General features: G+C 46.6%; 1 protein-coding gene across 1 annotated transcript in view; it reads left to right on the top strand.

The window, feature by feature from the left end:
- Nucleotides 1-17,943, top strand: part of LOC141212743 (uncharacterized) — a 40,727-nt gene that overhangs the window by 8,169 nt on the left and 14,615 nt on the right. The window contains exons 2-4 of the mRNA XM_073665052.1: nt 12,220-12,353; nt 12,483-12,662; nt 12,746-12,869. Of these exons, the coding sequence (XP_073521153.1) occupies nt 12,261-12,353; nt 12,483-12,662; nt 12,746-12,869 (397 nt within the window). The 5' untranslated portion in view covers nt 12,220-12,260. The remainder of the gene's footprint in view (nt 1-12,219; nt 12,354-12,482; nt 12,663-12,745; nt 12,870-17,943) is intronic.

The following is a 17,943-nucleotide window of genomic DNA, read 5'->3' as shown; positions in this document are numbered from 1 at the left end:
GGCACCCTCAGCCTAATACTTGGTTGCACAACCTTTAGCCAAAATAACTGCGAACAACCGCTTCCGGTAATCATCAATGAGTTTCTTACAATGCTCTGCTGGAATTGTAGACCATTCTTCTTTGGCAAACTGCTCCAGGTCCCTGATATTTGAAGGGTGCCTTCTCCAAACTGCCATTTTGAGATCTCTCAACAGGTGTTCTATGGGATTCAGGTCTGGACTCCTTAGAAGTCTCCAGTGCTTTCTCTAAAACCATTTTATAGTGCTTTTGGAAGTGTGTTTTGGGTCATTGTCCTGCTGGAAGACCCATGACCTCTGAGGGAGACCCAGCTTTCTCACACTGGGCCCTACATTATGCTGCAAAATTTGTTGGTAGTCTTCAGACTTCATAATGCCATGCACACGGTCAAGCAGTCCAGTGCAAGAGGCGGCAAAGCAACCCCAAAACATCAGGGAACCTCCACCATGTTTGACTGTAGGGACCGTGTTCTTTTCTTTGAATGCCTCTTTTTTTTTCCTATACACTCTATGTTGATGCTTTTTCCCAAAAAGCTCTACTTTTGTCTCATCTGACCAGAGAACATTCTTCCAAAACGTTTTAGGCTTTCTCAGGTAAGTTTTGGCAAACTCCAGCCTGGCTTTTTTATGTCTCGGGGTAAGAAGTGGGGTCTTCCTGGGTATCCTACCATACAGTCCCTTTTCATTCAGACGCCGACGGATAGTACGGGTTAACACTGTTGTACCCTCGGACTGCAGGGCAGCTTGAACTTGTTTGGATGTTAGTCGAAGTTCTTTATCCACCATCCGCACAATCTTGCATTGAAATCTCTCGTCAATTTTTCTTTTCCGTCCACATCTAGGGAGGTTAGCCACAGTGCCATGGGCTTTAAACTTCTTGATGACTCTGCGCACGGAAGACACAGGAACATTCAGGTCTTTGGAGATGGACTTGTAGCCTTGAGATTGCTCATGCTTCCTCACAATTTGGTTTCTCAAGTCCTCAGACAGTTCTTTGGTCTTCTTTCTTTTCTCCATGCTCAATGTGGTACACACAAGGACACAGGACAGAGGTTGAGTCAACTTTAATCCATGTTAACTGGCTGCAAGTGTGATTTAGTTATTGCCAACACCTGTTAGGTGCCACAGGTAAGTTACAGGTGCTGTTAATTACACGAATTAGAGAAGCATCACATGATTTTTCAAAGGGTGACAATACTTTTGTCCACCCCCTTTTTTAGGTTTGGTGTGGAATTATATCCAATTTGGCTTTAGGACAATTCTTTTTGTGTTTTTTTTCATTGAAGACAAATTAAATGAAGAGAATAATACCAAAGAATTTGTGATTGCAATCATTTTCAGGAAGAAACTGAGTATTATCTGACAGAATTGCAGGGGTGCCAATACTTTTGGCTAGCACTGTAATTGAATGAGACCATGTAAATCTTTTTCGAGTTCTTCTACAGGTGAAACCTTTTTCCAGAGGGATTATTCCAACTGTAAAACCTCAGGACTTGTATATGTGGCCACATGCCCCTACCTCCTAGATTATGTATGCACGACCAAGAGGCAGTCTAAGAGGAGTGTGGAGGGGGCATTTTGGCGAAATACTCCATGGTTGGAGTGTCACGGTGTGTCACGGTGTGTCAGAGGTGACAGACAGTCGCCCTGCAGGGGTTTGCAAGTGATCTCCACGTTTTGGCAATGCAGACATCTGCCTAGATGGGAGGCTGTGTTTAGGACCCAGATTCTACCTCCATTTAGTCTGGGTGTATATATACCTGGTGTGTCTATGTTGGCGTCGCCGGGTATACTCATTTCTACTTGGAACTTGGCTGAAGCAGCATCACGTCCTCTTTGGAGTCTTGAGGCCGTGTGCCCTGTTGGAGTTTCTTCTAAAGCGAAGTTGTAATTCCCCTGTGTTGTCTTCCCCTTTTGTCTTTAGAGTGCTAGCGGAGGTAAACTAGTGCTCATCTCCTTCCACCCCCAGCTATAGCCTTATGCCAGGGATAGTTGGGCGAGGCATGTGATGGGCGACAGCTGTGGAGGCTGTATAGGGACGTTAGGGAGAGACAGGGTGATGCTAGTCCAGATTAGGAGGTCACCTCTTCCCCCTTTTCCCTAGTATGTGGGCTCTCTTTCCCTTTCTCCTCTGTGTTGCACTCACACCTGGCGTGACATCAGGACACCCCATTAGTGAGACACATGAACAGTGCACATTGAGGTGAAACAAGAGACATCTCCTTTTGCATCATTGAAGTGGTTAAACCCAATGTGATAGGTGGTGATCTTAATAGATGTATCCTCAAAAAGGAAAGTGAGTGGATTTCCAGACTGGATTCACTAGGCCCTAAGGGACTGAATGAGCAAATTTCCTATGCCTGTTTTGTATGACCCATTCCGGATTACATTTTATACTCTACCCATTGCTACTCAGTTCCCTGTGAACGAGGTTCACATATTGTTTTACTTCATCAAGATATCTGAGCTTCTATATCAGAATTATTTCTTATCAGTTATATCCCAATTATACTATTTAGTAACTAACAAGTGTGGTGTTCCTTGTGTATCTCTAATTATGCAATAGGGGTCAAATATGACCATTTAGGAGTATACTGTGGGCCACCATCCCATATATTTTGTAGTGATAAAGTAGATCCACATGCCGATTGCATGATGGGGGGATGTGCAATACTTATTTTTAGTCTCCCATGATACTGATCTCAGAGAGAGGATTTTTCTGTTGGTGGAATGCAATCCAATACCATATGCGCTCCAGTGTGGAACGCAGACATCTGGGCATGCACAGTTGTGGATAATGATCCTAGATGGAATGATAACTACGGGCATGCACAGTCACAGGTACGAGTGGCGTGGCGGCAATCAGTTTATCTGGTGTTTCAGCATAAAGCACGTCACTTCCCGACATGCACACTAGGTGATGGACATTATCAGACCTCTAGCTCATGAGAAGTAGCGTAGGCGCAGTATATTATTGTAGACAGACTCTATTCTGTATATCCTGTGACAATTCACCTCTAGGAATGGGAATGAGCCTCCTAGTCTGGGAGGGGTTTTGGATGAAGTGGGATATTTAAACATGGACACCTGGCTATTAGGCACACTATGCTGAACATCATGAATTATCATCCCTCTATCAAGCCTCCTAATGAACCTGTTGGGAAAATGCGTTGAGGCGGATTATTGAAACATTCTCTGAGTACCATACCCTTTCCTTTATACATATTGTAGGGGCACAATAGGAGGAAAACAGGAGGCATGTTCCTTTAAAATTTCATGTGGGTTTATTACTTCATAAACCCAAAAGCCAAACAGAAAAGCAAATGGCCTTTAGATCAGGCAAACAAAGTAAATGTCCTTAACAGGTCTCTGCTCAGCCAGGCCTGTGTGGCACACAAGCTGGGGTAGCATCCAGTGTCCTGGCTTGGTCTGAAGACAAACATACAGGGTAGGCCTTCTACCTCCAAACATACAGACCATGTGCCAAACAACAGCCTTCATTTTATAGGCTGTTAACCACACCCAGAGGTGAGGTATGTGGGGAGCTGGACTCACCCATTCTCTCCTAGCTACCCGTAACCCGGCTCCCAGGTGCACCAAACGATCCTCTTAGTGCTTATGTGCCCTTGAGAAACACTCCGGGTTACATCACAGACACCAGCCATCTCTGTGACACATACCTCTCATCGACTACGCGACCATTTGCCACCTTACATACCCCCCCCCTCTGCCTAAAGCCGTGGGTTTGACACCTTTTACTACCAGACAAGGGATTCTCGAGAGAGCATCGGCATTACCATGTAGCTTCCCTGCTCTATGTTCTACAGGGAAGTAGGAGTCCTGTAGGGCTACAAATTCGAGGGTGACTCTGGCATTTTTTTACTTTTTTCCCTCATCCATCTGAGTGGAGCATAGTCAGATAATAATCTAAATTTTCGACCTAACAGATAGTACGGTAAGGTGTCCACTGCACACTTTATAGCAAAGCGTTCCTTCTCTATGACCGAATAATTTTTTTCGCTGGAGGACAGCTTTCTACTCAGGTAGAGGACAGGGTGCTCCTCCCCGTGTATCTCCTGGAAAAGGACTGCTGCTATCCCGACATTTGAGGCATCTGTCTGGAGTATAAACTTTTTATTGAAGTCCGGGGCAACCAGGACCGGTTGCCAACACAGAGCCAATTTCATCTTTTGAAAGGACGTCTCCGCCTCTGCAGTCCACTTGGCCTTGGCTGATTTTGTCCCTTTAAGGAGGTCAGTCTGGGGTGCGGCCATCATGGCGAAGTTTGGGATGAATTTCCTGTAGTATCCCACGATTCCCAGGAAGGCTCTGACTTGCTTTTTCAACACCAGTCTCAGCCAATTTTGGATTGCTTCTACTTTAGTATTTTTGGGGTTTTATCTCAACTCTACCCACTACATATCCGAAGTACTTGGCTTCTTATTTCCCCATGCCACATTTCTTCGAGTTTATTGAAAACCCCACCTTCCTCAGAGCATCAAACACAGCCTGAATCTTTTCCAGATGACTCTCCCAGTCTGGACTGAAGATAGTATTGTCCAGGTATGTTGTGCATATTTCTTATGGGATGCAAGGATGCAATCCATAGCTCTCTGGAATTTTGCAGGGGCCCCTGCAGTCCAAACGGCATCCGGGCATACTGGAAGCATCCGTCGGGCGTAGAAAACTCAGTCTTCTCTTTGGCTACCTGTGCCATGGGGATCTGCCAATATCCCTTCGTCAGATCCAAGGTGGTTATGTGCCTTGCTGGCCCAAGCCTCTTGATCAGCTCGACGACGCGTGGCATTGGATATGCATCAAATTTGGAAACCTCATTCAACTTCCGATAGTCGTTGCAGAATCTCCACTCACCATTGGGATTTGGGACCAAGACGATCAGGCTCGACCAACTGCTCTTGGATTCTTCAATGACACTGAGCTTCAGCATACAAGCTACCTCTTTGGATATCAATGCTCGTCGGGCCTCAGGTATGAGATAGGGCTTCAAGTTCACCTGCACATGTGGCTCCGTCAGAATCTTGTGTTCTGTGACCCTTGTGCAGCCCCACAATTCCGAGAACATATCCCTGTTCTTCTGCATCAACTCCCGACACTGCTGTTTATTGGCCTTCGTTAGCGTTTCCGCTATTGCGACTCCTCCAACGTCACCTTCTAGCTTGCCCAGCAAGTATGGAGCTTCCACAGCCTCTCTGTCTTGGCACGGCTTGATGAGGTTGATGTGGTATATCTGGTACGGCTTACGTCGTCCCGGTTGATGAACCTTGTAGTTCACTTCACCCACTTTTTCCACCATCTTATACGGCCCTTGTCACTTGGCCAAGAACTTACTTTCCACCGTAGTTATTAGCATGAGGACGCCGGTCTCTTGGATTGAATTGCCTCGCTCTGGCTGACCGGTTGTAGACTCTGGCATAAGCTTCTTGTGCCTGGAGGAGATGTTCTTTTACGATGGGCATCACCTTCACATTCCTCTCCTGCATCAGAGCAACGTGCTCAATGACGCTCCTGTGGGGCGTGAATTCGGCTTCCCAGATTTCCTTTGTGACATCCAGAAGACCCCGCGAATGTCAGCCATACAAAAGTTCGAATGGCGAGAACCCTGTAGAGGCCTGTGAAACCTTTCGGTTGGAGAACAACAGATACGGTAGGAGACAGTCCCAGTCTCTACTGTCCCTTTCTATGTCCTTCCTCAGTATACTCTTCAGAGTCTTGTTAAACCTTTCGACTAGGCTATTTGTCTGAGGATGGTATACTGAAGTCCTCAGTTGGGAGATTTGGAGGGCTTTGCATAACTCCCTCATCACCTTACTCATAGAGGGAATTTCCTGGTCGGTGAGTATCTCCCTTTGGTAAGCCTGTTGGGGATAAAACGTGGATCAACTCACGGGATATATTCTTTGCGGAGGAGTTTCTCAGTGGAATCACTTCAGGATAGCGTGTGGCATAGTCCAGGATAACCAATATAAATTGATGCCCACGAGCACATTCAACCAGGGGACTGACCAAGTCCATAGGAATTCTCTCGAACGGCACTTCAATAATGGGCAATGGCACGAGGGGACTTCAAAAGTGAGAGGTGGGGGCGGTTAACTGGCACGTAGGGCAAGACCTGCAATACTTAAATATTTCCCGGGCCAATAGAACCTTTGTAAAAGATAATGCCTTACCAACACCAGATGCAGCAAGCCTCCATGACAAAGGCGGGGCCAGCACATGTGCAAAATACTGATGCAGACAGCCACTCACTAACCTACCAATTCATGGAGGGGGTGGCTGTGTAGTATTATACATGCACACCGATGGAGTCTGCATAGGGCGCCAGTCACACAGATATTTGCGATGCACAGTTTCTGGCTTTCAGCTTGTTGATGACGCCCATACTATTAGATCAGGCGGGCTGCCCAGCACTATATACGTGCACCCCCACAAGACAGACGCCCCAATTCACCCAGCCAACACTAAAGAGGCCTGGCTGCATCCTGCAAAAAAAATGTGCAAAAAAGATGAAAAATAGTGTAGAAGATAAATACACCACATGAGGTATTGGTCGATATTTTGGCCAAAATACACAAGCTCGCAACCCAAACGTCAAGGGTCCTCATACTTGCAAGTCCTAACACTAAACATTAAAAATGGTGAACATTGGACATAATTTCAAAAAACATCACAGTAAGGCTGTATGCCCACTATCCGTTTTTTAAGCGCTTCCGCAGCGGCAATTCCGCTGCAGAAGTGCTTAAAAAACGCTTGGTAGAAGGTCTGCCATGTTCCCCAATGATAATCCCATGTGCTGTGCACATGCTGCGGAAATTTCCGCTGCGGATTATCATTGCGGAAAAATCCGCAACACTACCAATTATTTTGCATTAGCGCGGCATTTTCGCCGCCATTGACTTACATTGGAACGCATGGAATCCGCATCATAGCATCTGCAGATGCGCAATCCAGGCGTTTCAATGTGCGGATGGTACCCAGGTTTGGAGAAGAGGAGACTCTCCTCCGGACCCGGGTACCATAGAACCTGTAAAAAAAAAAGAATAAAATAAAAAATATACATTATACTTACCTTCTGATGGCCCCCGGTGTCCTTAGCAATGCTTCTCCTCTTGCCGGTAGCTCGCGATGGTCTGAAAAGGACCTGCCATGACGTCAATTAGTCATGTGATGGGTCACGCGACCGCTGACGTCGGCAGGTCCTTTAGTCTACCGCAAGCTGCCGGCAAGCCAGGACGCATCGGATAAAGACACCGGGGGCCATCAGAAGGTAAGTATATATTTATTTTTTACCATTCTTTCGGTCACCCTATATAAATCCATGCCGGTTGCATGTATTTATATAGTGTGACCAAGTTGTCAAGCACTTTCCAAGTGATGCTAAAATGGCTTGGAAAGCGCTTGACAACCCGCTTGGGGAAATGCATGTGAAGAACGCTTCACTTCCGTACAATCCACATGCGTTTTTTCTGCCAGGGAGATGTCGAAACACTCAGAAAAAAATCCGGAGCATTTCTGCATCGTGGGCACGTGACGGCGCCTCTTGAGAAAGAAGAAGCGAAACGCGCGTCGGGGCGCGTCCTTTACTACCTGCACTTTCTGTGGCTCCCCTGGGATCTGGCCGACTTTTCTATACTCAGGTTTCTCCCCTTCTGCTTGCTTGGGTGAGTGCCATGTACTAGACTCTAGGTGCATCCTGGACACTGCAATCTACTATATATTGGTGCCTGATATGGGTGCATTTTTTATTTGTCAGTCACTAATTATTGCATTAGACTCAATATACTGTTTTACTGACTGTATTGGATTTCCCGCCCCACAATGGGGCTGTTTCCCTCTCAATGGAGGGTTTTTAATTGATCTATCTATGCACCCATATCTGGACTCCTTGTCCTCCTGTTAGATGTACCTGCCAGGGTCGGATATCCCACTGTATGATCTCCAGGAGATGCCTTAGTTCTGGCACCTCTTTTTACCTCATTGCTGTGTTATCTCCATATGACTTTTAACACTTTGTTAATGTATTTTTGAATAAAATTGCTGTCTGTTTTGCCATATTGCTCTCTTTGTTCTCCTTTTTTGCATCTGATCAACGAGTAGGCAATATGAACCTGGTGTCTGATTCATTGTTTTCAGCTCCAGGGTTCGTCTTATATTATGCATTTGGCCAGTTTGTTTCTCATCGAGGGCACATACCCTAATAGATAATGCCTTACCAACACCAGGTCAGATTACCAATGCACTGCAGGATGCGGCAAGCCTCAATGATAAAGGCGGGGCCAGCACATGTGCAAAATACTGATGCATACAGCCACTCACTAATCTACTATTTCATGGAGGGGGTGGCTGTGTAGTATTATACATGCACACCAATGGAGTCTGCATAGGGCGCCAGTCACACAGATATGTGTGATGCACATTGTCTGGCTTGCAGCCTATTGATGACGCCCATACTATTTGATTAGACGGGCTGCCAAGCACTATATACATGCAAGCCCACAAGACATATGCCCCAATTCACCCAGCCAACACTAAAGAGGCCTGGTGGGGTATTTATCATGTGGTGTATTTATCTTGTACACTATTTTTCATCTTTTTTGCACATTTTTTTGCACTGTGCATCACACATATCTGCGTGACTGGCGCCCGCCCTATGCAGAATCCATCGGTGTGCATGTATAATACTACACAGCCACCCCCTCCATGAATTTGGTAGGTTAGTGAGTGGCTGTCTGCTTCAGTATTTTGCACATGTGCTGGCCCTGCCTTTATTATGTAGGATTGCTGCATCCTGCAGTGCATTGGCAATCTGACCTGGTGTTGGTAAGGTATTATCTTTTACTGTGATGTTTTTTGAAATTATGTCCAATGTTCACCAATAGAACCTATGCACGATCCGTTCCTGCGTTTTTTCAACTCCCAGATGTCCCCCCAAGACATGTGAATGGGCCATGTCCAACACCTTCCGTGTAAAAGGGCCCAGCACTATTAACTGCTCCACACTCTCCTCCCTCACTTTCTTGACCCGGTACAACAACTCCTTACTCATCATAAAATGGGGAAACCTTGTGTCAGCCCCCGACTCCTGTGCAACCCCATTTATAATAGTGACATTATTAAAGGCTTCCTTCAGAGTTAGGTCCCTATGTTGGGCAGACCCAAAATTCTCGCTGGTCACCCCTAACTCTGGAATGGCAGACTCATGGGGCACTACCTCCTCATCCCCCACAAGGACACAAAAAGGAAACCTGTCTGACTCTGGGTGTGGTGATACCTCATTAGGGTTAATTTTTTTCTTATCTGAGCCAGCGAACCCAGAACCCTTCCCCCACAGATCCCAAAACAAGCAAAAGTCCCAGCCTATAATAATAGGGTGCAACAAGTCCTGAACGACGCCGACCTCGTGGGACTCTGTACCGTGGGCCATTTCAATGTCCACTCTGGCCTGTAGGGTAGTCTTTAGCATCACCATGAATGCACTGAACGCCGACTTTTTTCCCCGGGATAATTTGGAGAGGAAGGGTGACCCTCATAAGGGTCACCAGGCTCCCGGAGTCTAGCAGTGCCGTTACCTCCCATCTGTTCACCTTCACGTGACATGCTTGTGGCCCCTCGCTGGGTGGACAGTTCACACTGTAGGCCGGATAAGCATAATATGAACAACGTTGTCCTATGCTGCAGTCCAACGGCTCAAGGGTCAGGGGACAATGGGCAGCTATATGGCCTGGGCCGGGGCACCTCCAGCAAACAACATCACCTGTATGGACCTTGGGCACCACCTCCCTCGTCCATTTGGACCTTGGAAGTCCCACCACCTTTTGGGCCTCCACCCCCTGTTGGGAACTCCAGTATGTAGTGGGCTGCCTTCCCAAGGAACCTTCAACACCCTGGTATCTCTCGATCAGTCCGACCAGTTCATCCGCATACCGGGGATCACCCTGGGCAACCCAAGACTGTATGGGCCTCGGCAGGGAGTGCACAAACCAGTCCATCACCACCCACTCTACCAACTGCGCAGGCATTGAGGCCTCTGGCTGCGCCACTTCTGGACCAGGTGCAGCAGGTCAAACATTTGGGACGGAGGTGGTTTGTTCCGGTGATAAGAACCCGCTGTGCCCTGATAGTCATTGTCAACCCCAAGGGTGCGAGAATCTCACTTTTTAGCTTGCCATACTCTTTGGCATCCTGCAAAGCTAAATCATAGTACACCTACTATGCGTAATTCTGGGGCTCTCGAAGTCAAGTATGGCAACAGTACCTCTGCCCACTGCTCTTGTGGAAATTTCTCCCTCTCGATGACCCTTTGAAACACCATCAGGAAGGTCTCAACGTCATCCCCCCCAGGGTCATTTTCTGCAAAGCCCGTCATACCGCCTTCCGGACATGGGAGTCATCAGTCGGACCTGGGGTTGGAGCGCTCATCCTGCCCTGGATGGCGGTTGCCAGAAGCTGCATCTGCTGATGTTGTTCCTGCTAGTGCTGCTGGATCTGCTGTAACTACAGCCTGTTGGTCTCCTGTTGATGCTGCTGCGACTGGACCTGGTGTTTCAGCAGGTCCTCCATTTTGTCTGGCGATGCTTGCTGGCTTGCGACAGACTTCACCCAGGGCTTGCAGTCCATCCTGTAGCAGTCACACGTCTCTGCTGGGAACGCTGCCCGCAAGTCTAACACTAATTGTGGAGGTTTTACTCACTTGGGTGTGACAGGAGGAAAACAGGAGGCATGTTCCTTTAAAAGTTCATGTGGGTTTATTGCTTCATAAACCCAGAAGCCAAACAGAAAAGAAAATAGCCTTTAGTGTCCTGGCTTGGTCTGAAGACAAACATACACAGGAGGCCTTCTCCCTCCAAACACACAGACCATGTGCCAAACAACAGCCTTCATTTTATAGGCTGTTAACCACACCCAGAGGAGCGGTATGTGGGTAGCTGGACTCGCCCATTCACTCCTAGCTACCCGTAACCCGGCTCCCAGATGCACCAAACGATCCTCTTAGTGCTTATGTGCCCTAGAGAAACACTCCGGGTTACATCACAGAGACCAGCCATTTCTGTGACACATGCCTCCCATTGACTACACAACCATTAACCACCTTAGAATACCTTGATACTTATCTGGTTTTATGATTACCCCACGGCTGATGAAAGGGAATCTGTCACCCCCTGGGACTTATCTGACCTCTAATATGGGCATACAGGTGATAGAAATGTGAATCTATACATACCTGTATGCCTCATATTAGAGGTCTGTTTGCTGAGAAATGGCTTTTTATTCAGTGAAGATTCTGATGCTTGCTGGCCGTGGGGTAGTCGGTGGAGTGGATTCCCTTTAATAAATACTCACTTAGCCCCATTCTTCGTGCAGATACTAATGAATCCAGGAACTATGAGATTTTTACCATATGATAGTTGGATAGTTAGGGGTGTATCATCCATAGCAGCAGCCCACAGGGCCACTATGGTGCCCGTGAAAAAACACAGAATTTGAGCTTGGTTTAAGTTGGTATCCATGCAGCACATAAATGCATGGCCATAAATCAGAAAAAAACCTATAAGAAGAAAAATGATCATAAACCCTGCTGTAAATAAATAAAAACCAAAAGTGCATTTAAATAAAATAGGATTCTTAGTAACACTGTTTTTGAGCATGAAAGCTATCCCACCATGGTAAAATGAACCCATTCGGCATAGTCCTACACTGTTTAATATTAAAAACCTTACCATGTATCAAACTTCTGTGTGTGAATCAGACATGAGATCTAACGTGATAGAAGATTACAGTCCGGGGAAGACGGGAAACATTCATATAGACGGCCGGTGGAGATGTAGTCAGTGAAGAACTCTGGCTAAATATGTTTCTAGAGCCGTAGTAGAAGATGAAGATGTCGTCGTCCTCCTCATGAAGTAGTTATTTCTCATGTCACGTGTAATGAATATCTCCTGCAGTATTGCTAATGCTGATTGCAGTGTCGGTAAATGAGACGAGAATTAGCTTTATGGAAGATGAGTCTATGAGAAACGTATTCAGCTACAGACTCCAAGGAAGAAACTGCTTGCTGTCTGTGGCATAAAATATATAGGTTTTATTACTAGATGTAAAGCAGAAAACTAAATACTGTAAAATAATATATCTCCTCATATGTTTCCCCTTATTATCTCCAGTAATTGTATTATTACACAATTTCAGATCCTCTCAGTGAAGATCTTCTACTTAAGAGAATTTTCCTTATGGACCCATCAAAGATGAATATGAATAGAGACAAGATGGCAGAGAGGATATTAAACCTCACCCTAGAGATCCTCTTCCGTCTTACTGGAGAGGTGAGAGATTCTGATGACGTCACATTACATCATTCTTATCTATGGGAATAACAGATGGACAGAACTGGAGAGGTGAGAACTCTGGAAATGTCTGGAGTGAGAGTTATTAATGTGTCTTTCCATAACCAGGGTTACACAGTAGTGAAGAAGACCTCTAGTGAGCGCAGTCAGGCCCCTGTGTCTGAGGGATGGGGAAGACCTCTGAGCCCAATCACTGGGGCTCCATCTCACCCCCTGATACATGAGAACATCAATGATCAGAAGATCCTAGAACTCACCTACGAGATGATTGAGCTTCTGACTGGAGAGGTGACACTGCTGGGAATGCTGGGACATTATACAGTAACTCTATGAAGGGATCGGGGGGATGACTGTATCATTGTATGTGTCAGGTTCCCATAAGATGTCAGGATGTCGCCGTCTATTTCTCCATGGAGGAGTGGGAGTATTTAGAAGGACACAAAGATTTGTACAAAGACGTCATGATGGAGGTTCCCCAGTCCCTCACATCACCAGGTAATAGACAGGACTAAATACACACGGCCTATAATTATCTGTATGTAAAGAATAAATTCCGTCCCTGTATGTGATTCTTCCAGATTTATCCAGTAAGAGGACAACACCAGAGAGATGTCCCCGTCCTTTTCTTCCACAGGACTGTAAACAAGAAGATCCCAATGTTCCTCAGGATCATCAGGTAGATGGAGAGAAGATGTCATGAGATCTCCCCTATGATGTGTAGACGGCTGTGAAGGTCTTGTGCTCAGTCTTGTTTTATCCACCAGTATTATATGTTTTATACTTGTGTAATGAGAACGGTGGAGATGGCAGGATTAGAGTTGATTATAGATGTGACTTCTCATCTGTTTGTGACTTTTACAATATTTGTTTCAGGGTGAAGATCTGACCCATATTGATACTACAGAGACATATGTGAGGGGTGATGAGCGGTGTAAAGAGGAGATTCCTACATATGACTACCCAGGTGAGTAGTGACCACTAAATGCAGAGAAGTCACAGATTCTTCTCAGTCACCGGCTGTGGCTGCTTTATCGGTTGTGTAGTCCGGCTGTATCACAATCGTGTAATCACCATTTTGCCTCTATACCACAACATTCTCTTCCACCCAAAACTGTTCAAATGATTTTGGGCATTGAAACCCTTTTCCATAGAACTTACAACCTGGAGGATCTACCTACTCCCTGTGATTAGGAGACATTACCTGCCCAGATCTGTAAATCACAAAGCCAGAAAATCACTTAAAAAAATATTATGATGGGTCTGTAAGAGAAAGTGGAGGGTAATGATGCTGTTGGCTTCCTAGATCCCTGATATCTTATTGGATGAATCTACCTTCTCTCCCTTCTGTGCTGCTGAATGTGCTCATATGGTCCCTACAAGACCAGGTCCAGTCTTTCTGGCCAAACTTCACCGTTATGATCGACAACATTAAATGTGCAGTGAGGCCAAGTGTGAATTTCTGTACAATAACAACAGAGTTTCCCTTTATCCTGACTTTTCAATTTCTTTTAAAACTGACTAACTTCAAACCAGATTGTGATAAACTAAACAAAAATAACATTACACCTGTGACATGATATATCTCTAAGCTAAATTTAAGACGCCTCATCTCTGCACTATTATAAAAAGTTCTCTTTGAACATCTGATATTTCTTCTTGAAACTCATCTGACAGAAAATATTGTCCCTTAAGATAGTTTAGATGCCAAGAGCCACCGAGCCCCATACTCTAATTATCCCAGAGAGGTTTCGCCACTAGTTACTCACTACTTACTGATGAAGACTGCTGAGATTGATTATTTCAGTAGATGTGTTATTGTCTATACTCACAGTTTTTGACTACAGTAGTTAGTGCCCAAAATACTCTGATTTAACCTCTTCCTGCAGCCAGTTTTGTGTTCCTATCCAGGGCCCATTTTTTAAATCTGACATGTGTCACTTTATGTGGTGACAACTTTGGAATTCTTCACAAAGGATAATAAGAAACAGATGGACCTTACAAATTATTTTCCACCTTTTCTTGAATCCGACAATACCCTATATACGGTTGTATCCTACTATCTGGGCACATGGCAGGTTAAGAAGGGAAGGAGCGACATTTAGCTATTTGAATGCAGATCTTGCTGGGATAGTGTGCAGACACAATGTATTGGGGACACTGTTCATTGTCACCTGGCAGCTCAAAAGATGGCCACCACAAATAGGCTTGGCACTATCTACTCCATTTTCCAGATCCCAGGGTTTGCCTTGCTCATCATCCTTTAACACCTCTACATGGATTTGGACTTAGACAGAGACCCCCTAAGCCTGGGCCACAGTGTTACCTAATGTTCTGTGGTGTGAGATGGCAAGAACAATAGTCAGATAGCCGGGTCAGAACATGGAGGTCAGAGAAAAGCTGTTAGCTGAGCACAGAGGACTGAACCAGAGGAGAACAAGGCTGTATCTGGCAGCTTCCGGCAATATGCTTCCAGCTTTAGTAGGGTGTGGTGCTTTCCAGTTGGCTGAAGCAGGGAGCAGATTACTCCAGCTGGACAGCACACACACTCATACTGCCAGACTGGATGGTACTACAGGTCCCAGGCACCCTAATCTTACTGGCTGGACAGAGCCTGCACCACCCAGAGCTTCTGGTTCTGACGTCTCCTCCATCACCAGCGCCGCCTGCAGGATGAATAAGGCGGCTCCTGGTGAGAGAAGCAGATATCGCAGGAGCAGATCCCAGAGGAGATGGGACACACCATTTACAGAAGCCCTAATATGACAAAATGTCAGAAAACCAGAGCAGTAGAAATCCCCATAAAGTGAGTCCATTTTGGAAATTATAACCCTCAGTGAAATAATCTATAGGAGTAGTGACTATTTTGACTCCACAGTCACTTTCCGGAAATTAGCACGCAGTGGATGATGGAGAGTGAAAATTACAAATATATAATTTCATTACCCAACACATAGTGCCCAGATTGTGATCCAGGAGACACACACCATCAATTAAGTGGGTTCTTCTCACTATAGTAATGCCAAATACATGGATGCTAAATGTGGTTTGGGCACACTGCAAGGCTCAGAAGTGAGGGGAGATTTGACTTTGGTAGAGCGGATATTGCTGGATTGGTTTATGGAAGCCATGTTGCTTTTCAAAAGCCTTTAAGCCACTAATAATGTGGAAGCCTCTGGTTTTCCATTGACAGATGATGGACCTGAGTGGGGACTTGTTTTTTGTGAGATGAGTAGAAGTTTTTATTAATATTATTTTTGCCTACATAACATTGTTTGGTGGCTTTTTATTCCACATTTGGGAGGCAGAATTAACAGTTGAACACTACGATCCACTGGTTCATCCTATGAGGTTTTCTATTAGACTGTGAACTGTTATTGTCTTGGTGAATAATGACGGCTAACATAGGGCAAAATTTAAAAAAAATCACAGAAAAAGATACAGCCTTACTAACACCAAATCATATAACAAATGCACTAGCAGGATGCCGCAGACCCCCATGATAAAGGTGGGGGCAGCGCAGGTGCAAAATACTGGTGGAGCAACCACTCACAAACCTACCAATTCATGGAGGGGGTGGTTGCCTAGTATTAAAGATGCACACAGATGAAGCTTGCATAGGATGCCAGTCACACAGGTAGGTGTGATGCACAGTGTCTGGCTTAGGATAGTGATGATGCCCATACTATTAGATCAGGAGGGCTGCCCAGCACTATATAAGTGCACCCCACATGGACAGACACCCCAGTACACCCAACCAACACTAAAATGCTAGTGCATTTGTTATCTGATTTGGTGTTGGTAAGGCTGATTTTTTTCTGTGATATGTTTTCTTGTTAAATAATGATACTTACTCTGTCACCTCATTGGGGAACACAGGACCTTGTGTGTTATGCTGCTGTCCACTAGGAGGCGACACTATGCATAATCTGGAAAAGATTAACCGTGGCTCCTCCTCTGCAGTATACACCCCTGAAAGGCATCAGCCTTCTCCAGTTTTTGCTTAGTGTCGCATAGGAGGCACACGTAAAACCTTTACTCCGTTTTCACTGATGGGATTACAGATGAAGAAAAGTGGGTCTAGTGCGAGACTCCCGGCATGGCTCCTTCCTCGGCCCCTTGATACAGGGTGCACGGTTGAAGTCGAGATGGCTATTCCCCATGTCACTTCTTCCCCAGCCCCTCGTGTGCTGGTTCGAAGTCGAGACCCCCCTCCTTCCCCAGTTCCTTTCGGTTTCTGGGTTGAGGTCGAGGCGAGGATATAGCCCCCTGATGGTGACAGCCAACCTCCCTAATCCCCCCCTGGGGGTATTAGGTTGAAACGCCTCGGGTAGGGCCTGTACAGGCACCAAGGACCCCAGCCCTACTGCGGGCTCCTGTTGGGGCCGGGGAAGCGCAGGCAGGCATGATACAACAGAGGCACAGGCCTTCCTGCGCCCTGTTTCTGCGGCAGCACCAGTTCTATGGTGCCTCACGGGGACTCTTCACACGTTCACAGGGCCCCCCCCCCCTTTCGCTTCTACCCCACCGCTACCCTGCCTTTAAATCCGGTGAGGTCTGGTTCAGATCCAGCCCCCCTCCCGGACTTCTGCGCCGGCCTGGAGTCCCTTTGGGCATCAGGCACCCAATTTAGGCCGCGACTTCGGCCTAGCCGAAGCCGCCACCTCCTCTCCCCGGCCCGCCCCCCAAATGACAAATATTACACTTTACAGTGTCATAGAGGGGGCAGATCGAGACTGAAAGGGCGCGATTTTACACAGTTCTGCCGCCCTTTCAGCTCTCCGCCCCCCTTCTTTCTTAACTTTACTCCAGCGGCCATTATCTGCTGCAGAATAAGGGACACAGCCAGTCTCTGGGGGGCACAGGACTGCGGATCTTTGGCTCTGGACCTAAGGGCACACTGGTGGGATAAGATCACAGCTGGAGTTCTTCCTCGACTGTGAATCCATTATTCCTTATAGGCTCCTCTGCATAGCCTGACCTGTAGGGCCCTCTGCATAGCCACCCCAGTGCACTATGCCGGGGTCAAGGTCCAAGAGAACCAGGCAGGACTGCTATTATGCACTCTGTACAGCCTGCAGCAATACTCTCCCCAGCGGCAGCATGTATCCGCACTACCAGGACTGCATCCAGACTACTGTGCCAGAGCCCCAAGAAGCCCCTTCCAATGCTTCGGTGTCTAATGCCACGTTGGAATGGGTCACTCAGATGTCGCAATCTATGACACAGTCTATAGATAACCTAACTTCCACATTGCTTCAGGCTCTGCAGAGTCATGCCTTGGCTATGAACTTTACCCAGCAAAGGGAAAGCTCGACTCAGGGACATGTCGACCCAGGCACATCCAGGTCAGGACGCAAGCGGACCCACAGGTCATGTTCATCTGCGTCATCCCATAGCACACAGTCATCCCCTTCTAGGGAGACATACCGTAGTTCCAGATCATCTAGACCGTCCCCTACCAGGGACAAACAATACAGTTCTCCGCAGCGATCCCTGACCAGAGAAGTCCTCCACCCCGGTTCACCCAGCAGGAGACGCCTTAGCGATACACAGAATTCAGAAGGCATCT

Source organism: Phyllobates terribilis, unplaced genomic scaffold (genome assembly GCF_046119375.1).
Source record: "Phyllobates terribilis strain yellow unplaced genomic scaffold, ASM4611937v1 Scaffold_183__1_contigs__length_3771566, whole genome shotgun sequence".
NCBI classification, from domain to species: domain Eukaryota; kingdom Metazoa; phylum Chordata; class Amphibia; order Anura; family Dendrobatidae; genus Phyllobates; species Phyllobates terribilis.
This window is presented reverse-complemented; position numbering and strand designations above follow the sequence as displayed.